At 39.8% G+C, this 25,161-nt stretch overlaps 7 protein-coding genes across 11 annotated transcripts in view; 3 read left to right on the forward strand and 4 right to left on the reverse strand.

Annotated features, from left to right (window-relative positions):
- Nucleotides 1-3,487, reverse strand: part of LOC134190576 (myosin heavy chain, cardiac muscle isoform-like) — a 14,965-nt gene extending 11,478 nt beyond the window's left edge. The window contains exons 1-2 of the mRNA XM_062659027.1: nt 3,385-3,487; nt 3,127-3,218 (exon numbers count right to left, since the gene is read on the reverse strand). Of these exons, the coding sequence (XP_062515011.1) occupies nt 3,127-3,218; nt 3,385-3,425 (133 nt within the window). The 5' untranslated portion in view covers nt 3,426-3,487. The remainder of the gene's footprint in view (nt 1-3,126; nt 3,219-3,384) is intronic.
- Nucleotides 1,934-3,107, forward strand: LOC134190577 (uncharacterized). Its single transcript, XM_062659028.1, has one exon. It carries the CDS (start codon nt 1,950-1,952, stop codon nt 2,820-2,822), a length of 873 nt encoding a protein of 290 aa, XP_062515012.1. The 5' UTR covers nt 1,934-1,949; the 3' UTR covers nt 2,823-3,107.
- A 248-nt stretch (nt 3,488-3,735) lies between the features above and the next one.
- Nucleotides 3,736-5,580, reverse strand: LOC134191226 (pre-mRNA-splicing factor 38B-like). The gene is made up of 5 exons (XM_062659823.1): nt 5,344-5,580; nt 5,192-5,260; nt 4,970-5,121; nt 4,852-4,912; nt 3,736-4,565 (listed from the first exon to the last, which is right to left on the reverse strand). Exons 1-5 carry the CDS (start codon nt 5,545-5,547, stop codon nt 3,978-3,980), a joined length of 1,074 nt encoding a protein of 357 aa, XP_062515807.1. The 5' UTR covers nt 5,548-5,580; the 3' UTR covers nt 3,736-3,977.
- A 104-nt stretch (nt 5,581-5,684) lies between these two features.
- LOC134191417 (N-acetylneuraminate lyase B-like) lies at nt 5,685-9,964 on the reverse strand. Of its 3 annotated transcripts, XM_062660030.1 has the most exons (13): nt 9,748-9,962; nt 8,533-8,557; nt 8,249-8,318; nt 8,117-8,187; nt 7,965-8,052; nt 7,848-7,902; nt 7,712-7,787; nt 7,426-7,506; nt 7,223-7,368; nt 7,100-7,146; nt 6,279-6,363; nt 6,171-6,210; nt 5,685-5,943 (listed from the first exon to the last, which is right to left on the reverse strand). In XM_062660030.1, exons 1-13 carry the CDS (start codon nt 9,817-9,819, stop codon nt 5,783-5,785), a joined length of 1,017 nt encoding a protein of 338 aa, XP_062516014.1. In that variant the 5' UTR covers nt 9,820-9,962; the 3' UTR covers nt 5,685-5,782. The 3 variants fall into 3 exon arrangements, with proteins under 3 accessions (XP_062516014.1, XP_062516015.1, XP_062516016.1); XM_062660031.1 differs by lacking the exon at nt 6,171-6,210 and having other exon boundaries at nt 6,248-6,363; nt 9,748-9,964; XM_062660032.1 differs by lacking the exon at nt 8,533-8,557 and having other exon boundaries at nt 8,249-8,316; nt 9,748-9,961.
- Nucleotides 9,965-10,142: 178 nt separating this feature from the next.
- LOC134190696 (TELO2-interacting protein 1 homolog) lies at nt 10,143-19,757 on the reverse strand. 3 transcript variants are annotated; one of them, XM_062659178.1, is made up of 32 exons: nt 19,576-19,757; nt 18,695-18,843; nt 18,390-18,492; nt 17,923-18,211; nt 17,850-17,861; nt 16,885-16,981; nt 16,699-16,826; nt 16,433-16,485; nt 16,270-16,366; nt 16,180-16,210; nt 16,028-16,108; nt 15,849-15,973; nt 15,280-15,337; nt 15,073-15,216; nt 14,901-15,014; nt 14,808-14,836; nt 14,551-14,594; nt 13,969-14,253; nt 13,860-13,910; nt 13,707-13,802; nt 13,206-13,232; nt 13,109-13,154; nt 12,762-12,878; nt 12,536-12,701; nt 12,419-12,480; nt 11,649-11,754; nt 11,488-11,570; nt 11,317-11,432; nt 11,171-11,258; nt 10,736-10,822; nt 10,548-10,667; nt 10,143-10,486 (listed from the first exon to the last, which is right to left on the reverse strand). In XM_062659178.1, exons 1-32 carry the CDS (start codon nt 19,749-19,751, stop codon nt 10,397-10,399), a joined length of 3,270 nt encoding a protein of 1,089 aa, XP_062515162.1. In that variant the 5' UTR covers nt 19,752-19,757; the 3' UTR covers nt 10,143-10,396. The 3 variants fall into 3 exon arrangements, with proteins under 3 accessions (XP_062515162.1, XP_062515161.1, XP_062515160.1); XM_062659177.1 differs by having other exon boundaries at nt 13,109-13,151; nt 13,707-13,910; XM_062659176.1 differs by having other exon boundaries at nt 13,707-13,910.
- Nucleotides 19,758-19,807: 50 nt separating this feature from the next.
- On the forward strand, nt 19,808-22,519 carry LOC134190749 (2-Hydroxyacid oxidase 1-like). The gene is made up of 6 exons (XM_062659254.1): nt 19,808-19,992; nt 20,483-20,634; nt 20,854-21,338; nt 21,389-21,547; nt 21,770-21,839; nt 22,283-22,519. Exons 1-6 carry the CDS (start codon nt 19,868-19,870, stop codon nt 22,351-22,353), a joined length of 1,062 nt encoding a protein of 353 aa, XP_062515238.1. The 5' UTR covers nt 19,808-19,867; the 3' UTR covers nt 22,354-22,519.
- Nucleotides 22,510-25,091, forward strand: LOC134190782 (uncharacterized). The gene is made up of 3 exons (XM_062659294.1): nt 22,510-22,525; nt 24,019-24,216; nt 24,279-25,091. The coding sequence occupies exons 1-3, from the start codon at nt 22,510-22,512 to the stop codon at nt 24,845-24,847; spliced, it is 783 nt and encodes a 260-aa protein (XP_062515278.1). The 3' UTR covers nt 24,848-25,091.
- Nucleotides 25,092-25,161: the final 70 nt, after the last annotated feature.

Raw genomic sequence — 25,161 nt, forward strand, 5'->3', positions numbered from 1 at the left:
AAAGGATGTGCATGAGTGGTATTGTAGCTTTGCCTAGATATATGAGACAAAAACTTGTGTGCGTGCGAGCCCCACAAACCAAAATGTTCAAAGACTAGTGGAACACACTTGGCAGACAGACAGACAGACAGACAGACAGACAGACAGACAGACAAACAGACAGACAAACGGACAGAACAGACAGACAAACAGACAAACAGACAGACAAACGGACAGAACACAGACAAACTGACATACAGACAAGTGACAGACAAACTGACAGACAAACAAACAGACAAACGGACAGAACAGACAGACAAATCTGACATTAAAAGTGATAGAAAATCGCAACAGACAGACAAGTTGGCACACCAAATATATGGCAACTATCAGACCCAACAGATAGATAGACTGACAGACAGACAAACAAACAGACAAACAAACAGAAAGACAAACAGGTAGACAGACAACAGACAGACAAAGAAACAGACAAACTGACAGACAGACAACAAACAGACAAACAGGCAGACAGACAAGAGACTGACAAACTGACAAACAAAGTGACAGACAGACAGACAAACAGACAGACAAATGGACAAAACAGACAGACAAACTGACAGACAGACAAGGGACAGACAAACTGACAGACAAATCTGACATTAAAAGTGATAGAAAATCGCAACAGACAGACAAGCTGGCACACCAAATATATGGCAACTATCAGACCCAACAGATTGCATTAAACTAAAGCTGAACTCAGTAGATTGCTTGTATTTAGTGTTAGAAATGTAACGTAGAGTTTGTGTTTCAATAAATGAAATTGACAGATAGATAGATAGACAGACAGACAAATGCACAGACAAACCAACAGGCAGACAAACAAACAGACAGACAGACAGACAGACAGACAAACAACAGACAGACAAATAAACAGACAAACAGACGACAGACAGACAAACAAACAGACAAATAGACAGACAGACAAACAAACAGACAAATAGACAGACAGACAGACAGACAGACAAACAGACAGACAAACAGACAAACAAACAGACAGACAAACAGACAAACAAACAGACAGACAGACAGACAGACAATGGACAGACAAACAGACAGACAAACAGACAGACAAACAGACAGACAGACAACAAACAGACAGACAACAGACAACAGACAGACAAACAGACAAATAGACAGACAGACAAATAGACAGACAAACAGACAGACAGACAGACAGACAGACAACGGACAGACAAACAGACAGACAAACAGACAGACAGACAAACAGACAAATAGACAGACAGACAAATAGACAGACAAACAGACAGACAAACAGACAGAAACGTAGAGTTTGTGTTTCAATAAATGAAATTAACAGACAGACAAACAGACAGACAAATAGACAGACTTCCAGCAAGTGTGAGATCTATTCCCCATCTGGACCTCTGATGTCAGGCAGATCTGATCTAGATGCCATACCTGTAGTTAGCGATGGGACTATAGTTCTTGGGGCTCCAATAGGCAAGAGAGAGTATGTGTCTGCAGCCTCTAGCCAATATGCTGAGAGTGGAAGGCTGTTGTGTGAGCAGTTGATGAAGTTGGGAGAGGTACAGAGTGCAATGCTTCTTTTACGATTCTGCCATGTTCCTCGCATGAACCATTTAGCACGTTTAGTTTGCCCTGACAGACTTCAGGCAGCTGCCGAGGTCCATGATAAGATTTCTCGTGAGACCTTCACTCACGTATTGGGATATAGTCACCTCACTGACTCTTCCTGGATGCAAGCTACACTGCCGGTCAGGTTTGGTGGTTTCAGCATGTCACCATGCCTCAGCACTTCTCGATTTGCTTTTCTTTCGTCCTGGGTTCACACTCTGGTTCATCTGCCTATTCGTTATCCAGACCTCAAATCCGCACTGGATCTTCTAGTCAACTCAAATGGTGTTGAGGAATCGATAGCATTTTCGCTGATGCAGGCTGGCAGTGATGGGACAGATATTACTGAAATGATTCAAGTTCCAACTAAACTACAACAGAGGCTGACACGGCAACACGCTAAAGAAAAGACGTCAGCAATGATCGAGAAGGCCCCCTCCCAGCGAGATGCTGCTAGGCTAAGATCGATTCAAGGCAAGGGCGCTGGAGCCTGGCTGAATGCTATGCCCACCTCAAATAAGCTCGCACTAGTTTCCCGCGATTTTCGTTTGGCGGCTTGCTTGAGATTGGGGTTAGCCATGCCCTTCGATGGCTGTATTCGTCAGTGTGACTGTGGTTCTTTTCTGGACAGTTGTGGATACCATCTCCTAACATGTAAGTGGGGCGGTGGTCCAGTCTGGACCCATGAGTGTATTGCCAATGTATGGTCAGACTGTCTGCGCAGCTTACAAATGCACCATCACAGAGAGCCACGTCATCGATACATTACATCTGACAACCGCCCTGACATAACAGTTTTCGATGTTGGATCAGGGTCCAACACAGATTTAGACATTTCGCTAGCACATCCCTGGAGCAGTGAAGTAATTTCAGCATCAGCATCTACGGAAGGTGCTGCAGCATCCAGGAGAGAGCAGAAGAAAACGGAAAAATATAGCAGAGAACGACTTCTTGGTAAGGAAACAGTGACAGCAGTCCCACTAGTCTTGGAACATTTTGGTCGATGGGGACAACAAGCAGAAATGTACCTACAGCATTTGTCAAGTAGATCAACGGATGCCTATGGAACAACAAATGCCTCCTCATTCAAGACACATTGGAGGGAGCGCATGTCCATTCAGCTACAAAAAGCCAATGCTCGAGTCATCTACAGGAAAGTGGAGAGACTTTTAGATGATGCTAGTTAATTTGTGTTTTTCCAAGGCCATTTGGCCTTTACTTTTTTTTTTTTTTTAGTAAAGGAGCAAGCACGTGTGTAGTTAATTGGACTGATGAGGACATTGTGTTGTAGAGGATTTAGCCTCCATCTGTACGTACTTTGTTCTATTGAATAAAATACAATAGACAGACAGACAAACAAACAGAGAAACAGACAGACAGAAAACGGACAAAACAAGCAGACAAACAACGGACAGACAAACAGACAAACAAACAGACAGAGAGACAAGGGACAGACAAACGGGTGGACAAAGCAACAGGCAAGTATGTTACCTTGTTCAATGCCACTATTGGTTGTGAGTGCCGTGTCATTCAGACTTGAAGTTGAGAAATCAGATAACAAGCCCACACCGCCACTTAGCAAACTTCATACACAATACATCAAAATTACTAATGATTATATCGACAAGACACTTTCAAAATATCGATCATTCAACGGAAAACGATGTAAACTATGACGTCACGCATCGTTGAACAAAGAAAGTTGGGAGTGAAACTCCGAAACTCGTTACGTTAGAGATTAAGCATTACCTGCGATTTACATCAACCGGTAAAGTGCGATCGTAGTCCATTTCGTGCTGCACTTCAGTTTAATTAGAACGCGCCAGACGTTGCCCGCCAGGCTGAGATCGAGATTGCGTAGTAGCGTGACCACACCTACCAACAATATCTGGACATCGAGGCCCGACGCAAAATTTAAAATTCGGGATTTAGTTCTACAGGTGAGTGTGGATGTGTGTACACTTTGGTTTATTACACTATGATAAACGTTGTTAACACAACACTTGCTCTAACACTAATAATTATTTTGAGACTGTACAACTGTACTACTATGCACCAGATTATGGCAAATTGGCAATCAATTAATTTATATGCTTGTCTACATGTAATCTTAGATGGCAGATAGCTTAGCTAAACACAATGATGAATTCCGTGATCAACTACGTATAAACATACAGGAATGCTCTCATACTGTGAAGTTTTAAGCTCCAAGACGAAATACACTATTGTAAGGCATAAACCGTACTCATTACTGTATGTACACACAACCACGTGTGTCTACAACAATGAAAGAAAAGAGCCAAACGACTATAACATAAAACAGTCAGCACTGTCCCAAACGTCTAATCATAGTTACTGTGTCCTCTCTTGTCACGATTTCTGTCCCTTTCTCTGTAATGACTTCTATCCTTCGATCTGCTTCGTTCCCTTCGACTTCTATCTCTTGACCTGCTCCTGCGATCTCTAGATCGGCTTCTTCTCTCTCGCCTGCCTTGTTCCCGATCCTTCCTTTCCCTTGATGGTCGTCGATTCTGCCTATCTCTAGATCGACTTCGCTTTCCTCTCTTCTCACGGCTGTTTCTTCGGGACTGCCTCTCTCTGCTGCCATGTCTCCTATCTCGGCTTCGGCTTCGACTTCTCCTCCTTTCCCGGTCTCTTTCCAGGTCTCTTCCTCTCTCCTTACTACTGCTTCTGGTGACCTTTTGGTCTGTTTCCTCTTGATATTCATTTGGCTCTTCCTTGGGCTCATCTTCATTTACAGCAGCATAAACGGCACGTCGATGTTCTCGCAGTCGTTCTTCAATCAATTTCTGAACAGGAACAGGAATACGAGGAAACAATGTACCATACCACTCAAGCTTCGACAATATTTCTTGACACATTTGACCAACTGTCACCAGATTTCCACCTCCAGCTTTAGGATCAACCTCCTATGTACACACAACATATGAAATAAATTAACTGATCTACTAATATGTTTCCCGACTGTCGACACAACAAGCTGGCCAGATTACACAACGCAAGTTGCTTCCTTTGTCGGGTAAATCAGTTGTTTCTGCCCATCCTGGTAGTAAGCTACTCTAACTGTCAGAGCACTACTGTGGCAATGTGGGCAGCAACAAGGAATAAGCACAAAAGAAAGAACAAACATGCACAAGCTACAAATACACAAGCCAACCTCCACACTTGCTGTAGAGCACGACGAATCCGACGTACCTCTTCATCATCCAAATATGCCTCAAACCAATCCCAAAGATCTGCAGGTGGCTGCGTATACCTACACAAAATCAAGAAACATATTAACACCTTACAATAAACTACCAAATTAAAATACCTGATATATAAAAATCCGATTCCCCGGATGTACGGAGAATCACGATGGTTGATGAGACCGTTCACTTGCTTTCTTGTAAGCCTCAAAGTAAAAAGCTTGAAAAGTAAGCAAAAAGCACTCGAAACAATACCTCCCGTGCCTACACCTCGCACCTGCACGTACAAAACGAAACAAACAAAGCTTCTTCATAAACTTTCTACAAAGTTCATTAATTTCACTAACTCCTCCACACATGCCAACTTGTCCGGCGAGCTTTCGACTTCCTTTCTCCCAAGGTTCCAAATGATAAACCTCAAAACAAGGTAACAAGATCAACCGACCCGCGACACCCAAAGAGACCCTGCCCCTCAAAGTTCAAACTTTCACTCACTTACATGATTGTAAATCTCGTCAACAACTTCGTGATACGTCTTAAGTTGAACTAAGACGTTCTTGAAGTAAACGCTGTTGAGAACGTTGGTGAGTACCATGCTGTTCAGATTCATCGTTTTCTCGCTCCCGTGCAACGGGAGGTTGTTGCTTCTGCGAGATGTTCTTGGTTGCTCTTCCTCTTCGCCATCAGATAAAGCAGGATTCATGGCAAAACATCCACCCGCCACGACACCGCGTCCACACTCAGGAGCGCATGCGCAATGCTATACACATGTACCAGTGTACCTCGGACTCAACGCATGCGCAATGTTATACACACGTACAGTACACCTCGGACCCAACTCATGCGCATGACCGCTGTAGCGAGAATAGTACACTGTATTCCATATCACAGACTATCAACATGTTTCTATAACTACAGTCTATAGACATCTTCACATCTTAATTCCAGTCAAAGAAACCAATCCCTTTGAGCTCTTGTTGCAATTCTCTCTCTGCATCAGCAGCAACTTTCATCTCTGGAGGTCGAGGTGGACCTAAATCTATACCAATAAATTTCATGACAGCTTTTCCTGTACCAGCAAGACCTCCAAGTGGTTTAGCTATAAAGTAAAAAATAAACAACTAAAAATATGAAAGGACACCACAATTAATTAATTAAAAAGCAAACGAGGAGTGAAGAGGAAAAAGAGAAAGAGAGAGGAGAACAATTTTAGATCCTAGATAATAAAATAAGCCAAGAAAGTAAGATAAAACTAGACAGACAAACAGACACAAAGATATAGAAAGACAAAACACAAATTCACAGGACATCATTGGTATCACAAACCATATCTTATGACAATGTCAATGACAGCATGTGACCGATACTACAATAACAAGAAAAACTGTTTAAACAGAACGTACATCTAGTAAGCATCTGGTCATCACCAAGCACCTGTTCTTTTCTTGACGTTTCAATATCACCAATTTCAAAAGCTTTCATCATTCTCAGTGTGAGCCTAGGCATGTAGTTGTAAGTGCTATCAACAACAAACAACAACAGTGCTATACTTCACATCATGTACTTCACATCATAACAACAACTACGTGGTATAAGACTTAAGTACAGTACCTTCAGTCAGTCAACTGTATCTATTTACATGAACACCTCACATCAATCCAACCATGCAATACAAGACAAAGTCACTTACTATTCAGTCATGCTACACGACATCTGCAGACAGTGACCAAACAAGATTCATGCAAAAATATGTTGCTGTTGAGTCCCAAATGATTGTTGAACTTCTTTCCCATCCTCCACAAATAAACTTATAATTATCAAATCTTGATGATGTCGCTCTAAACGATAGTCACTACTGCTGCATATATGGTGTAGATATACTGTAGTTTGTGCTGTCTGTTGTAGCTGGTGTATTTTATAGTCTGTTAACTGTACGTTTTATGTCTCGGTTGTTTCTATGTTTGCCCCAAAAGGGAACTGTACCTTTTTAGGTGCAACAGAAATATATCATTCATTCATTCATTCATTCATTCATTATATATACTAACTTCCTTCACAATTATGTACTCGTGTTCCTCCCAAGAGATTCCAATACATTAGTTACAGTTAACAAATTTTATATGTATTCTACTTCCTATTGTCCTGTATCTTGGTATCAAGCACCAGTGTCATAAAAACATAAAATATAAAACCACCTAGAGTTAGCACTGAAAACTTGTAGTGCATTATCTTTTCTATTCCTGTAATCACCTCACCTTCCAACACACACCTTAGCACCCATTGCCAATCCACCAAGCAGTTGCTGAACAAACATATGCATTAGTTCAAACAACGATTGAGACCTGAGCAAGTAACAACGATTGCACAGCATAGCAAACCTGATCAACGCCGTACATCACATCATACTTCTCATCAGAGTACCGTAAAATATTTGAAAATTTGTACAAGCACATATCAGAGTATTTGATGCCACAAAAAGTTGGCAGCTGCTTATCAGCAAGTTTCAGGAAATCTTCCAAACTCCCTGCATACAATGACAGACATGAAAAACGCACTACCTAAAAGCTACTTCAACCCTTACATTGATCATTCAATGAGTAGTAGTAGAGTCGTGTATCTGGTGCATGTAAGGAAAGCTCTCTCAAGTACAGCAACAAATTCTCTGTTTCAATAAACGATCATACAACAAATGCTTATACTCATTTACAATCAAATAAATAAATTGTGACACACACACACACACACACACACACACACACACACACACACACACACACACACACACACACACACATTTTAAAACTTCACTACATCTAGCACCAAAAAGCATAAGCATACATGCTGTGACAATGTCCAAAGTTGCTCACCGGCAGAAGCAGGTTTGAAATATGACGGAGGCATGACCGCAACAGCATCAACGTTACAAGATTCAGCATGTCTGGCCTTATAATGCAACACTAGTAGCCACCACAAAATATGACAAAATTAGAATGTGCAACATACCAACTCTTTGCAATCACAAAGACTTTCTGACCCAATATGAACAATAACCTTTAACCTAAATCCACACATACAACAAAAGTAGGTAACATCTAACTCTGTAAACAACACACAACTAACCGTTTATCAACAACTTCAACCCACTTTTCCAATAATGACTTTCTCTCGGCAACAGACAGTTTGACACCCTCGCCTGTTGAACCACCAACTAACAAGGACACAATATAAGAAAATCAAAATCAATGTCTCAACAGAGAATGCAATAAACTTACCAAAAACACCAGCTGCACCTTCCCTTATAAGATAGTTGGCATAATCATCAATAATTGATAAATTCAACTCACTACAAGTATCATCAGTTTGCATATGTACCAGGCACAATGGTATACACAGCTCTTACGTACCCATCATCTTTAAATGGAGAAAACACTGCCATTATTATGCCCTTCATGTGGAGACCTTCCAGTCTCACCTCCATATAACAACAATTCACAGTTACCATAATATTCAAACTACAAGTATTACCATGTGAATACAAGAGCGTGTGTTTGGTGAGTGTGTGTGTGTGTGCACGCGCACGCGAACACATGAAATTATGGCATATCTGTTATAGATTCATGCATGCAAGTAACACTAGAACAATTCATAAATTAAATGTTTCAAAGAGTTGCTGGTAATGGCTGCATACTGATCAGCTCCTCCTGGAAATCCACCTGTTCATACAAAATTGGTTGTATTAAACATGCGTAAAAAGGATCCGAGTATGCATGCAAACATACAATACAACCTACATCATCAACACTATAACAGTCAGTTCTTGCCCCTAGCTTGTGCAAAGTATTTATCTGTGGTTAATTGCCCTTTACTTTCCATACAATATGCTAGACGTGCTCACAAGTTTCCGTTACATGACTGTGTACTGCATCTGCTACAGTGTACATCTCATTCAGCTATGAGCCTCTAAGAAAAGGGATTTTGTAAAAGTCAGGAGACATGGCAAGTAACGTACTTTGATGACTACAGGCTATTTACGGACTTTGTGGTCATGCGAAACGGCATTCCTTATGTACCGTTTTAGACACATTTTACAGGTAACACGTATAGAAAGAAAATAGCGTCTAGAGTGTACTTCTTCACGACAATTAGCCCTAGCTGTGGAAGCGAGGGTGTAAACACAGCTTCAGTTACTAGTAGTATCTGAAATCTACCATACATAGGAATAATTCCAGAAGAATTTCAAGTGCACAATCCTATGCTCTCAGCAATCTAGATTGTTTGATCTATTGTAGTATGTGTACATGCTTCCTGTCTAATTAAAATGTAACACACTCATATGCCACATCAAATCCTATAAAGCAGGGTGTGTCAATAAAGACACATTGTATTAAATTTCCAAAAAGCATTTGTTATTATTCCTCTTTCATTATCTATACTGTTGCTATCACATACTGTATAGCTACTATCTAGTTGTGTTGTTGCATGCTGTTACAACAATATGCATATTCAAAAAACCTCAGAAGGACAGCAAACTAGAGACATCCTGTTTAGTATCTGCGGTTTCAGTTCAAGAGTGTCGTTAATTGAGTTAACTAATTTTCAGTGTACAGTCTACAGCTACGTGAGGTCGACGACAGTCTGTCTGTAGTAAATTAAAAGTTGGCGAGACACCACTCACACAAGACATCTACCTATTTGAAATGTAGCGTATGAACTGGAAATCGTCTACCCTCGATATCCTCTACCTACTCGGCTACTCCACGAGCGACGTATGCTAGCTGCGTCATATCGTAATATGACGCAATGACAGCAAGAAAAGACTGCATAACCATTATATCTGACGAAAAAGTAAACTATAGAAACAGACAATACTTAGACTAACTGGTAAAAATATAGCATGACTTACTGTTGGAGTGCCTGCTAGTGTTGTCTTTTTCCTCGGTGGTCCGTTGTCCATGTTGAGCGACCTCGTCGACATCTAGACCAATTTTGCTGTGCAGCAAATATTATATCTCATGCGTTGACTAGCAAAAAGCGAGCGGTTTGTCATCCAGAAGCTCCGTAGATCTATAACGAACATCAAGCCACTACAGATTATCCGGGACTTGGAAGTCGAAAAGTGTGTCACTGTTTATCTCTAGATAAATCTCGAAGTTTTATGCTGCAACGCGCAATACTGTTTACCTATACAGTGTAGTAAGAGCTTCATCTAAATCGTACTTTACTTTAAAACTGTCTTTAATAAAATAAAAATATTTTGCGTTAATTAATTAATATAAATTTTGTCATTTATATTAAATTAATTTAAAAAATTGTAATATTGATAACTTAAGACACTAAATCTGTGCTTCACGCCAGTACAGCACATGTATGATTTCAGGTTATAAATTATAATCAAGAAAGCAGCTTCAATTTCTGTAGCTTAGATCTAATTTTTACCTTAACTGTCAAGAGAAACTGTGAATGGAAAGTCATGAATGCATACCATATGTACAATAACATGCATATGCATACGACTACATAGACCTCCAACTTCTGCATGATTCTTTTACAAGCTAACTAAAACCGGGAGAAGACAGTCCATCAAACATGTCCAGTACTACTTCTGGAAACTGGATTCCCCTAAATCTGCTTCCAGTCCCCAGCTGCACAAAAACAGACATTAAACCACTGTGCGTGTATTCTGCTACAAAACAGTTGTCATACTTTAATGGAAGAGAAGCACGGATGAGGTGACGGCAAACAACAACCGACTACTTCACTGAGGATCAGCCACGTGGCATCTGAATCAACACCAGCCAATGTCTTGAACAGTCCCAATGCAGCCTGTACGGTACGTTGACAAAAGAATCAAACAACAAGATACAGTCAATCGACTCCTTCCTGTCTCACACCTCTTGCAACTCTCCGGGCTGTTTCATATTCAGATACAGAAGTGCAGACGCTGCTATATTACTGAGCTCCACATCTCCCATATCCAACTGTACATGTACAATAATAGTTCAGATGCACCAAATATGTCACTGTTTACACTCTACAAAAATCTACTTGTATGAACTGAAACAAAGAATTATACTGTAAATGCAGGGTCCAGTCCAATATAGTATATATAAAACAGACCACACTTTGCAGCTAAATTTGACACACATACTCTCATTACTCTCGTCTATAGTTCACTGCATGTAAAACTGTCCTTATCCATGTATTTCTCTACAAAGTTATCTATATCATCGCTACGTGTTCAACTACGTAACAAGCATATTCAGACCACAAGTACTAAGGTATACACCCAAGCAAATTAGAAGATAAACAAACATACAAAACTGTACCTTAGATATCAAAACAGTCACAGTAGTCAGAATAGCCCTCTGAAGTTTAAAATTCACTGTGTGTTTATATGATGTTCCAGCCTGCAAACTGCAATGCCACATCATTGCAATGCAGCCTTATAGACAACAAGCAACTACTAAATCACCTCACTCCAGTCAATCCCTCTAAAGTTTTAGATAAAGACGGCCACACATCAGCAGCAACGCGCCTTCGAATAAAATCACCAGACACCTCAGCCATTGTGCACAAAACATCAAGAGCCTGCAATACAAACATGCCTACACACTGCAACACAGTATAATTATTTCCGTAATACTTTTATCAACACAATGGGTTCAACATCATTCAACCGTCTCACAAGTGGAGACCAAAGTTTGTGAACTTGTGGTAAAAGCTGATCTAAATACAAACAAACCACATTCGTACAACATTTCTAACAAAGTCGCAAAAAAGCAAAAAATTTCCGTTGCATACAACCTGTAGCTGGGTTCAATATGGCAAGTCCATTCTGTATCACAGACAAAACCATAAGCCGAAGACGAGCATTCTTGGATGATACATAATGGGTACAACGTTCCAACACCTAAAGTACAACAATAAAAGACATTCACTTGCTGCCACAAATCATGCAGTTACTGTCTACAACAATACTGTAACTAGCAATAACTATACATGTATCACTAACTAGACTTGCTGTTAATAAAAAGATGAAAGTCTGTCAGCCTATTGTCACCCATGAATTGCAGCCCCCAATGCGCCCAAATATACAAAAAGCTTTAATTTAGCACACTAATATCACTAAACTAAAATATCTGCTCAAACTGGTCACTGTGTAAAATTCTCCTATGTGCCTATTATATCAGTTAAAGCAGGCAAGTGCCCACTGTTCATTTGACATACCATTATCCACCACATGCACTTACATACATGATATACTGAATAATGTGTCAGTGAAAGACCAATCTCTGAAACACGTGCTACCTTCATGCAGGTCAAATGGAAGCTTTGAAACACACCTTGGAACTTGCCTGGCAATGTAATGCACCCCCAGTCATTGCTACAAAAAGTCAGTAAATCAGGTTATCTCAATCTCCATTCGAATTTATTGCCCAGGTCCAGTTGTTGTTATCATAATATCAAATTTGTTTAGACATGTTTGCAATATTGCCATGAAATTGTGGTGGCAGACGTACATACCAATTTCGTAGTAGTTTAAGTCTTGCTGCCTCGATCTACAGCAAACTTACCTCTACTGTCAGCAAAACATGGGCTGCTGTTGGCTCTTGCTTGTCCTCAGAGTAATCTATTTCTACACTAACAACTCTCTTAAATCCCGCCACCAAAAGTCAAACAAAATTGCTGACCATCAGCATCTTCATCTTGTTCATTGCTTTCATCATCTTGATTGTTCTCGACGTTGTCTGTCTCCTCCACTTCTTGTTTCTTGCAATATTGCAACAAATACTGACTGACACTACAGCCTTTCATGTTGCTATCTTCACTGCTAAATCCTTCAACACGACTGTTCGTCTACAAGATTAATTCATTAGTTCTCTTGGTGTAAACCAGTGATACAAAAGTTGTATTTACTGCCGTTTGCTTCCCTGTGTTACAAAACCACCGACAAACTGCCTCAATAAGACTCTGCAAGACCGGCATAAGGAGAAGTGCAGTCTCATCAAAATGTCCATCCAGACAAGAAAACACCTACTGACAAAAATCATGTAAAATCAAATCAAATTGTTCTTTAGCTATGATCTGCCCAGCAGTATCTGTTTGTCAGTTCCTTCAAATGATGTAGTTGCAAGTAATCAAATCATTCAAATGCCACTAAATTGCAGAACTAAACAAGTCCACTTGCATGTTAATTATCTGAACACTATATGTCTAGACATCTCTTTCTGTCTGTCTGCAAGAGCAAGTCAAATGTGACCAACCTCGTGAAGTGTGTCATCAACAAGAGGCAAAAATGTTTCATCACTGCTAACACAGTCAACATCACACCATCCTTAGTGTTATATCCAATCAACATACCTCTGTTGAAACATAACTTTCAATACCCTGTAAAACAAATTGATTATTGGGCAAATTGCTGTTCATATTATTATCCAAATGTATGCTTCGATACAAACACAGTAAGTTGTTCGACTTCCTGCATGTACTTTTAATGACTCTACATACTCATAACTAAATTTACCATCTTTGTATCTTCGACTGGTGGAAGAATTAAATTTAAACCAATCCATTTTCAAACAAAACAACAGATCAGAATTGCCAAAAAAATACTTGCCCAAGTGCACAGCCTACTTCCAACCTACTTACTCTACGTCTGTTCTGATGAGTACAATTTGTCTATGTCAATAACAGTGAAATGCATAGAGTGCATTTCATTTACCTAATCCAGCTAATCCAGATTAGATGGATTAGCTAATCCGTCTAATCCGCGTATGGGCTGCATTAGCTTGATGAGCTGGATTAGCTAATTCATCTAATCTGGATTAGCTGGATTAGGTAAACGAAATGCACGGTATTCACCTTGCCGTTGTAGGATTCATATCCAAATGTCGTAAGTTCAGAGACACAGTGTCAATCAGATAATCAGCGTTACGTCCTATTACAGAGCTCACAGAACTGCAAATACACCACACATACAGCAAGCAGACAGCCACAACACCAAAGTCACACAACCTGTAACCACAACTTTGACAAATGACCATCAATGTATTCAATGCAGTTTGACTGCAGAAATCAGAGAGTAGAAAGCAGATTATAAATCAATGCACACATGCAATTGTACCTGATGACTCCTTTACTGTCACCCAGTTTCTCCATAATTGGATAAAGCGCTGTAATCAGAAGAGTATCAAATTGTTTTCCCAAAACTTCAGCAAAAGCAGCAATGCCGTCCAATAATAAGCAAATAAACATCGTGTTGCTGTTCAATGTCTGAACAGTAAGACCATCACCACTTGCTGAAGACAGAAAATGTGAACTTTGATTTGCTCGCAAGTCTTCCATCCTTGTGTCTACTGTAGTTGGAATGTTCCAATTTGACTCACGTACATACTCTGCAAGAAGAAACCTAGAACAGCAAATAGTTTCTCAAACAACTTTATTAATTAAGAAACTATTTAAATGGTTTAGAATATAAATTTTGTAATTTCTGTAAGAATGGAGTACATATATTGTATGCCACTACAACTGATATGCATGTCCTGAATCAATTCCCTTTCAATAATTATTGTGCTATGCCTTAATTGTTTTGCTTTAATTAAGTACACAAAATATCACCATCAAACTTAGGTATAAGTCTAAACCAAAACTGTCTAAACAGCAAAAGATAACATCTACATCTATGTATATTTGTAATGTGATCGACCTTATGTGCTGCTCAACGGTCTGTTCACTGTTCACTTTGCAATGCTGCAACACACACAGGGACAAAAGCTTAGTTCACAACCTAACAATTAAACTAGACAAAATGATTAATTAATCCTATAACTTCCATACAAACAAGTACAGATTTAAGGCTATAAATGAGTGTATACGTGTGCATATTTGCATGCGTGTATAGAAGTTTGCATATATGTGCATTCATATTTTTGTGGTGTGTATATGTATGCAAAGCTGACAAACCAGAAATTCATCTTGCCCACAACCAAATCCTGTAAGAGAAAGCCAACAAAGTCTCAAATATAAACAATTCATCAACTGTCTGCTATTTATTACCAATTATTGCAGTCCCTCGAACTAACTCATTCACAATAAGAATAGCTTGCTTTTTCATAAGAGATAGCGGTGAAATAAACTCCACAAAATGATCAATTAGAAGTGCAATATCTCCTAAATATTGTAGTAAATGAATCACTTCATGATTGTGAGGACATATCACACATCTCACCATAATAACCCAACAGCCTGATTGATTTCACAACAGTTGTTTGTATTTTTTCGTCATTAAAATGGCAAAACCGAAGTTTATAAATTGAGTGGCCAAATGAATGGTTAGCTACTGGGCAATGCAGCATACTATTAGCAGTCAATCCTACATCACAACGATAATAGTCAATACACAAACATGCCCTTAATTGACAGCAACAGAACGCACCAAACTGAAGATTCTGCTCTTCCATTATTCTTAAGTCCGAAGGTACAAGCTCAAGAATCTGAAATATAAAAGAAATTGCCAATGATTATAAATAATCACAAAAACAGAAATACAGAATAGCTGTTAGACTCAGAGTGCTATTGTAAAATATTGCGCCAGTTGAATATTAGAATTCACCATTATCATTAACATTTTTTTTTTATTGAAGAACAAATATCTTATTGGAAAACTAGATTAAGTAACTCTACTTCCACAGCTTTTGCTTAGTAATTTGGTGCAGTTAGAAAACACTAAGATGCTCTAGATTGCAAGCACACATGCGTTGTATGCATATAGACACAAATGCATGCACACATGCACACACGTGCACACACACACACACACACACACACACACACACACACACGTGCACACAAACACACACACACACACACACACACACACGCATGCACGCATGCACGTACACATGCACGCACGCACACATGTGCACACACACACACACACACACACACACACACACAGCACGCAGGCAGGCAGAGAGACAGACAGACAAAACATAAGACGATTACCTGAAGCAAAGCCCGAGAAAGACGTTTCAGATGTGAAGATGAAGACAACAAACTAGAAATCCGTGGACCCAAAAGTCTCAAATATCCAACCAAAAGTTCCAACGTAGGCAGCCGCTGTGCATCATCTATACAACTATACATTGACCAACTACCACTTCCACTTCAATTAACAAAACCACCTGCTGTTCTTATAATTCTTGGTAAACGAGTGATCAGCAAATGAATATTCTCCACAAACATAGAAATCAATGAGCCAGAACCTACATAATATTATACAACTACATACTATATAGTAGCTATATAGTTACTTCATACTGAAAGCATGCAGTACCTTGAGCAACAACAATCTCAGAGAAGCAATCCTAAACACTTACACAAATGAGTCTACAGACTAACAGTCAGTATTTCATGCCATTCCTACCAATGACTGCTTGCTAAATTCAGCAACTTGTTTGTAGTCATCATTTAAATGTGAAACCAACACATCTACCAGCATTGGCACACAATTCTCAAGTGACCTAAACAAATGTTTAAATTAATTGCCACCGATTACAAACTATATTTGCCCAACAATGGCACCCCACTTGTTGCATTTCAGTAGAAGCATCTTTGCAAACTTACAAACAGAAAGACGAAGCTAAGCCAACAAACAAATACGTGATACACACATTCATTGAGCAAAGTTTTGTTACTGTTTTACTTAATAAAATTCAAATAAATGCATCAAAGCAAAGTTACTTAGTTCAACTACTTTTGGTAGTTTCTAGTTTGCTGTAGCTTTCCTAATTCTTCCTCTGCTTTATTCTTTTACACTTTACTGTGCTGTCCATATGACACATTCAATCCATACCTTCCATTCTGAGTGAATGCCAACAGAAAGAATCCGTTTAAGCAACTGCTGCACTTTGCTGGCTGTTACTTTCCACCATCTTCTGTCTTGATTTGTAACAAGTGCTTTTCTCTTCTCCGTTTCCTCATCTGTACAAGACAGTGCTGGTATCTGAGTCAACAACACAAAAATTCAATCAAATCAAACTTTGATATTCATCGTGCATATCTATAGAAATGTCGGCTGGCATCAATGCATCACACATTGCCGCAGCAACAACAGATGACCACGTCAGAAAAGCCATCTGCAATGACACATCAGTACTTTTATATCATAGTTAGAAAAAGAAATACTATAATATATCCAAATTACTTAATAGTTTGTACACTCTAACCACTACTACAAACCACAATTGCTACATAATTATCAAGTATAGAACATTCACATATGAACTCTTTAGTAATACGTAACAATTACATAAGAAATAGAATTTGCTGTCTTCCAGCTATGTACATGTTGAATCATACTGTAGATTTACAACACTGCTAACTGTGCTGCCGATTCTAACAAATATCATTACTCACACTTGCAGTCCAACCACAGAATATATGGTGCAATTAAAAGAGATCACATCAAAACTGTACTCAATCTGTTGGTCCACAATCTAACTTATTTCAAGCAAGTAACATATCTGATATGCCTACATTTTTTCACTGGCCTCGGCATGTTTGCATGTCTATAACTGTTGTGCACGTTACTTGATACAACAGATTTACTGTTGAACGTAACAGTAACTGTACCGGCCCTCACATCTGCTCTATAGTCCACTGACAGCTTGACCAGTTAACTACTAATTAAGTACAACACACATTCATTTGTCCAAATTTAGAAGCAGAAATCATAACTGTACAACAACAGTAATGAAATTGCATGCACACGAGTAATATACTATTGAAATTGAGATTATTACAAGCTCAACCTTTACATAACCTTTCTTTTCTATAATAAATTATAACAAAAGCTGACAAATCCATAGTTACAAGATAAACATTATTTTATAGGACAAGCAGTTAAACCATCCTACACTTGAGTATACACCAAAACCTGTTGCTTATAGATGCCTGTAATTAAAACGTAGTAGAGTACATAGAATACAATTGTTTCCAACTTACCGATAAAACTGCCTGTAATGTACAATAACGCCATGTCAGACAATATGTGTATTACTGCAGACAGATCACTAACCTGCCCTTGCTTTGAGTCACCTACAATCACCTTAGCTATGGATGTGACAATACCTGGTAGAAACGAAGCAACAACTTGACAACACTGACGAGCACCATCACTGATCGGCTGGACATCTACTGGTACAGCATCCAGTTCATGAGATGAACACCAACAAAGAGACTGAAGACACTTCATTGATTCTATTTGCAATGGACGCATCGTCTCAACTGTAGTAAGTTGCAAAGTAACGGACACAGCATATCCCAGCACAGGAGCTCTCTCCAAACTGTAGAGAGACTGTCTGACGCTACACATTATACCAACATGCTCAATTTATCTGATTACTTGACAACAATATTGTACCAAACTGTTTTGTAGTGTTATATACATAAATCAATGAGTCACACAAATAATAAACAAACTGATTAGAACAGACGGAAAAACCACACAACACACAGAAATAGTCAAAGTGTCTCTATTTGCACCTTAAAGATGTCGATTCAAGCAACGTCGTTACACAGCTGATGCAAGCTAGACGAATCTCTTCTGACACGCTGCTGTTTTCAAGTATAACGTTTGCTTGATCTTCTAGAAATAGCAAACAAGTTAACTAAACAAGAACTTTTTACAAATGCTTTCAGTCATATTAACGTAAACAAACAATCTTATGTGTTACTCGTCAACAAAAAAAGTGCACAAATATATAATACAAAGTCTGATGGCAAATTTGCTCCGTCTGACAAACAAATCTCTAAGAATGACATACTAATAAATTCATTCAATGTTATACCATCCTCATGTTTTGCCGATCTCAGCCCTGTGGCTTTTGCACACAACTGTGTTATCAAATCAGTGACTACGGCCTCCTTTCGTACTGAAGTCTTTTGTAAAACGAGACGAAGACAATCCAAAGCTGTCAATATCAACAATTCGCTGGTTCTAAACAAACAACCGTGTTAGCATGCAAAATTGACAAATTTCAAGACAAACAAATCAGTAATCAGGAATTTAGCATCATTGGAGGATGTACTGGACACAGCAATCACCTTGTACAAATACAACTTCTCTCTCTCTCCCTCCCTCCCTCCCTCCCTCCCTCCCTCCCTCCCTCCCTCCCTCCCTCCCCCACTCCCTCCCTCCCTCCCTCCCTCCCTCCCTCCCTCCCTCCCTCCCTCCCTCCCTCCCTCCCTCCCTCCCTCCCTCCCTCCCTCCCTCCCTCCCTCCCTCCCTCCCTCCTCTCTCTCTCTCTCTCTCTCTCTCTCTCTCTCTCTCTCTCTCTATATATATATATATATATATATACTATCAACGTATATTATCTATTAAAATACTTAAGCTCCGGCCATATAAATAATTCATTCATAAATAAGTCACTAACGCTGTGCTGTATAAAACTACATAAATTTATTAAAGATTTCACTTTAGAGTTAGAGCTAATTAATTAGCAACCCAATAACCTCAATTAGCTTATCATTTCTATTGCATATCACTAACCAACCAACAGGTTCAGTTTTGTTACTATTGATGCAAAAGCAAAATGTTCCAAGGTAAATAATTAATTAATTAAGTCACCACTGACTAGCTTACACAAAAACTTCTGAATCCCTTAGAACTACCACATATGCCACCACTCATTTTGCAAATCAAAACATCAGAGTTGCATGTACTTACCTTTGAGATCTAAGAATGAGCAGAAGTGGAAATAAAATATATTCAAACAATTCGTGAGGAATCTGAGGTTCGATCAAAGCCTGCAGTGCTTCCTTAAGGCTACAAGCACTCGCGACAGACGGCTGCTGAGCTAGCTTTACACAGAAAGGACGCAGACGACTGAACAACTCCGCCATATCATAATGATATCGTCTGGCTACGCGAGGACGCGACTGTTAGCGCATTAGTCACGTGTTGTGCTCAACGGCCTCCACCTCTTCTCAAAATATCCATAGTACAGACTCCTCTTGTCATGAATCGTTTGTTACAATTCGAGAAGTACGCACATCAGCGTTTGCCCAAGTTAGCAAGAGATTTCTACTTTGATGGAGCGTGTGGAGAGTTTACTCTCAAAGAAAATGAATCTGCTTTTCAGAGGTATTCTACAGCAATTACACGTTCGGGTATCGCAATACTTAATTACTCCTTCACGACACAAATGACTGTCGTTCCGTCCTCACAGGCGGTAGACACCTCTAGCCAGAGCACCAGTGAGTGTATTTAGATATGAGAGCATCTGCAGTCGTCAGTAGCCATGCATGTAATGTGTAGGCTGCATGCTTACCTTTCATGAACAGCTCGATCACTCTACACGTATAATTTAACTATAGCTGATGAGTCTGCTGATCATACATGTACTGTATTTAGTTATACACGTTTCACTAGGAGGTTCATGGACTCTAGCACCACTGTACAAGGCCGTATCATCATGATAGATCTACTGCTTTTTAACATATGTGCACGTATACGTACACTTTAGCTGCCTAGCTGCATGTAAATTAAATAGTGTGCAGTGTCTCTGTATATATACATTGTGTTTGCCTCTTAGATTGATGTCTTATATCTTTGCTGATTGTAACGTTTTCAGGTTGAAGCTACTTCCTCGAGTTCTCCGAGGAATATCTGAATTAACCACTGAAACGTCAATACTAGGAGTGAAAATTGCAATGCCAATTTGCATTGCGCCCACTGCTTGCCAGAAAATGGCTCATTTAGATGGAGAAATTGCAACAGTGAAAGGTGGGACATTAATATTAATAATGGATATAGTCGGTAGAGAGTAAGTTGTAATCCTCATCTAAACCACATCACATGAATGACAGTAGATCTGTAGATCAATTCAAAGTCATGTGTTAATGTCAGTGTAGAATCTAGAAGTAACTAATAAATTATGTACTGAACTGAATACAGCATCCCGTCATTTCATATTGTCATTTTATTGTATCTCTGACTGTGCAGCTGCAAAAAGGATGGGCACTTGTATGACACTCAGTACCTTCTCAACATGTAGCCTTGAAGAAGTGTCCAAGTCTGCTCCTGATTGTTTGCGATGGTTCCAGCTGTACATAGTGTCAGACAGACACATTACAAAGGACTTGGTGCTTCGTGCAAAAACAGCTGGATTCAAGGCTCTGGTCATAACCGTTGACACAGAGGTTGTAGGGATTAAGTATGCTTCAACTGAAAATCAGTTTACATATCCTCAGCAGTTTGGACTTCCCAACCTTCAAGATCAAGATGGTCAATCACCATTTCTAAATGGTCCATACGAAGCTGCTGTAACATGGAAGGACATTGACTGGATCAAATCGCTGACTGATCTGCCTATTGTCCTGAAAGGCATTTTAACAGCACAAGATGCTAGAGAAGCTGTCAAGCATGGTGTGTCAGGTATCTGGGTATCTAATCATGGTGGAAGGCAACTGGACACCGTGCCAGCAGCAGTAAGTCCCAGTTTCATGCTACCTACTTATACTGCAGTCTTTTCTTTCAGATAGAAGTTCTACCTGAGATAGCAAAGGCAGTCGACAACAAAGCAGAAATCTACGTAGATGGTGGAGTTCGTTATGGAACTGATGTGCTAAAAGCAATAGCTCTAGGAGCTCGAGCTGTTTTCATAGGAAGACCAGTCTTATGGGGTCTAACATACAATGTCAGTTTCAACTACCAATTTTTTATTTGCTTTATATACGTGGCATGACTTCCTATGATTTATCATATACTCTATCTATCATGGCATTTATTATTCATTTTATATGTTATTTTTATTACCAATTATTTATCATTCAGTATTTTAATTAGCAAACAACAGATCAACAATTACAGTACTTACATTATTAGTTAACACTAGTTAGCATAAATGTGAATTTGTTAGGGAGAAGATGGAGTTTGTCGGGTACTGCAACTGCTACTGGATGAATTCAAAGTAGCAATGAAATTATCAGGTAACAGATCTAGAGTACAATAAATAGTTGCATAGTTTTACAGCTTAAGGCCTGTCCACACTGGCAACTGGATCGCGATCCAACCGCAACGCTGTCCACACTTGCAACTCGATCGCGATCTGTCCGATCCACATCGCGAAGTGGATTCGATCGCGATCGGTTGAATCCAATTAGAAATAGTGGGCGTTACCTTCACGTACGCTACGCGTGTAGTCGGAATATCTAGCACTCCTCACTCGTCTTTGTTCTCGCTCACCTTACGTCACTGTATCAACGCTTTCTACAAGCAAAGAAACCACACATACACATCGGTCATCAGTCACGTGATAGCGAAATGAGGCGGAGGTATCGTTTTCAAAGTGCAGTGTGGACGCTCGCTATCCCGATCCATTCTGGTCTAGTGTGGACAGGCCTTTAGGTTCTTGTTTTGTTTTTTCTACCAGGCTGTGCATCTATCAGTGACATCAATCATTCTCTTGTTGTTCATCAATCACATTTCTGGTCAAACCTCTAGATTTATAATAATTAGAGTAACTTCCTTCTCTTTATACACACGTTAAATTACTTTCAATATTAAAATTTTCTACAACTACTACTTGGTAAGTACTACCTAGAACTGATGAACGATTTCATTAAATGGTATATCACAAGACACTGTTATATACACAGTATGTGCACTTGCGAAGGTCAGAACTGTCGTCATCCCGCAAAGCACCTTTGTTGAAACATGACTACTGGCCAGTGTACAGGTCACAGGGTACAATCACTCCCTGTGCAGGACCTCCAAAGGAGATCAGGCCCTAGGGTCAAACATCCACTGGAGTTGCTGCCCTAGTGTAAAACTAACCCTACAACTAACCCTAACCATAATTTCTAACCCTTAACCCTAACCAGTAACCCTAACCCGTAACCCTAACCCTAGCCCTAGCCCTAACCCTAGCTCTAACCCTAACCCTAATCTCTAACTAGTAACCCTAACCATAACTCTAACCCTAACCTAAACCCTAACCCATAACCCTAACCATCACCATAAAGCTGCATGGACTCTAACTGGTAGCCCTAACCCGTAACACAAACCGTAACCTGTAACCCTAACAGTCAGTGCACTTTCCAGCCATTCGATTTTTCAATTTTTTAGTTTGGTTAAAAATTAAAAAATACATCGTGCATTTAAATTTTTGGACCAATTTTTAGCTAAAAATTAAAAATTACAAAATTGAAAATTGAGTTACTAGAGTTACTACATATAACAAAATCGCAAATGCAAAATTGAAATGACAGCTGCACTTTCCGGCCAAGTATATTCTATTAGTTTTCAGCAACGGCACCTAGACGTGGTAAAGAAATTTGATTGTTAGCACTGCCTCCTTCAAGGTGTACACTCTAAGTGACAATTGACAGACAAGCAGCTCAAATAGCTATCACCTACTGCTGATGAAATAGCAGTTAATAACTATGCAGTAACCATCTATAGGATTCTCTAGCTAGGGAAGAAAATTCTTGTTTAGTTGATGTGGCGTAATTCGTAAATTATAGACTTTCGCTGGAGGGATTGGTTGTAACAGACTTGTGGGTGTATACAAAGCAATTGGGTTGTGGCACAAGTGTACATAGTAGCAAGCCATCCAGGGTTGGTTCTACTTAGAAGGCGATTATTTCCAAAAGATAATAATTAGCACATGATGAACATGGAGAGAGATTCTATTGAATTAATCGAGCGTCTTGTTGTTGTTGATTAATTAATTGTTACACCTATGGTCAGATCCACCATTTTCTTCAACAATACCTGTACTGTATCCGGCAGATGGTTATCTGAGTGCTGAGTTATACAGTTCAGTTATCACTGTTGTGCACTTATTGTGTTCAGTAATTTGTGCTAAAACAAGCTAATGGGCTTAGCGCTTAATAAAGGCAAATGCAGGTGAACTGTGCTATGCTTAATTAAGTTAAGTTAGACCTGTGCCACAATTCTAATCTCTTTGGAGCAAGTTCAGGTGCACCTTTTCTATACCTGCAAGTGTGTTACAAACTGAATCCCTCTACTACACAAGTGTGTACAATTAACACATAGGCGTAGGAACCGTGGGGGCACTGGGGGCACGTGCCCCCACAACCGAGCCAGGCTGTCACGCCGACGTGTCGTGTGCGCATGTGCACGTTACACGTGAAGGTAAGTAAGACAACGGCATTGGACCTGGACGCGAGATCGAGGAGCGCACACCGCCTCCACCACCTAAAAGACGGAATCAGAGTATTCTGAACTTCTTTCCTGCCTCGTCCAACTCCGATACAGCGGTGAGTAGAAGCTCATCAGGTAGCGCAGTTGATGCTGGAGCTAGCGTCTTCTCTGACCTTGATCAGGGATTTACATCAAGAAGTACATTTTTCTGAACCTTTCTCGTGTTATCTAAGACGTTTACCCTTTACAATTGTCGATAGGTACTGTCTGCTCTTCTGCGTGTTGTCAAGAGACTCTGTCACCGTTCCAACCCAAAGACCCAGCTGTTATAAACAACACCAAAAGGAAGCAAGGCAAGAAATACAGAGCATTTTCTCCCACTTGGTATACGAGCTATCCTTGGCTGACTTTGTGCACAACCAGGAGCAAAGTCTACTGCACATATTGCAGATATTGTAGTAGGAAAGGGTTGCTAGGTCTGGCCACTAAAGGAGAAGATAACTTTATTGACACAGGGTTTGACATTTGGAAAAAGGCTCACGAAAGATTCTCTGTACATGCTCAATCTGGTCATCATAAAGAAGCTGTTTTTAAAGCTGAGCAACTAAAGCATGACAGTGTGGATGCACTCCTGTGCAGACAAGCTATGGTTGATCAAAAACTTCACCGGCAAATGCTGCTGACTCAGTTATCAACATTGAGGTACTTGCTTCGACAAGGAATGGCTGTTAGGGGTCACCATGAGGAAGAAGGTAACTTGGCTCAGCTTTTGCTCCTGAGAAGTAATGAGATCCCTCAACTAAAGGTTTGGCTCAAGGAGAAGAAGTAGTGTTCCCCTGAAATTCAAAACGAACAGATTTCTCTTATGGGATTGTGTGTTTTGAGAGGTCTTTTGTCTGAAATTAGAAATGCACGGTACTATTCCATTATTGCTGACGAAGCAATAGATGTTGGTCACAAGGAACAACTTGTGGTTTGTATCAGGTGGGTGGATGATAATTTTGATATCCACGAGGACCCAATTCAGCTTATCAATGTTCCAAAAACTGACGCACAGACTTTGACTACTTGTATCAAGGATTGTTTGTTGAGATGCTGTCTGCCCATGTCTCAATGCCGCGGGCAGGCATACGATGGTGCAGG

The sequence above is a fragment of the Corticium candelabrum genome, chromosome 15 (genome assembly GCF_963422355.1).
Source record: "Corticium candelabrum chromosome 15, ooCorCand1.1, whole genome shotgun sequence".
In the NCBI taxonomy this organism is placed as follows: domain Eukaryota; kingdom Metazoa; phylum Porifera; class Homoscleromorpha; order Homosclerophorida; family Plakinidae; genus Corticium; species Corticium candelabrum.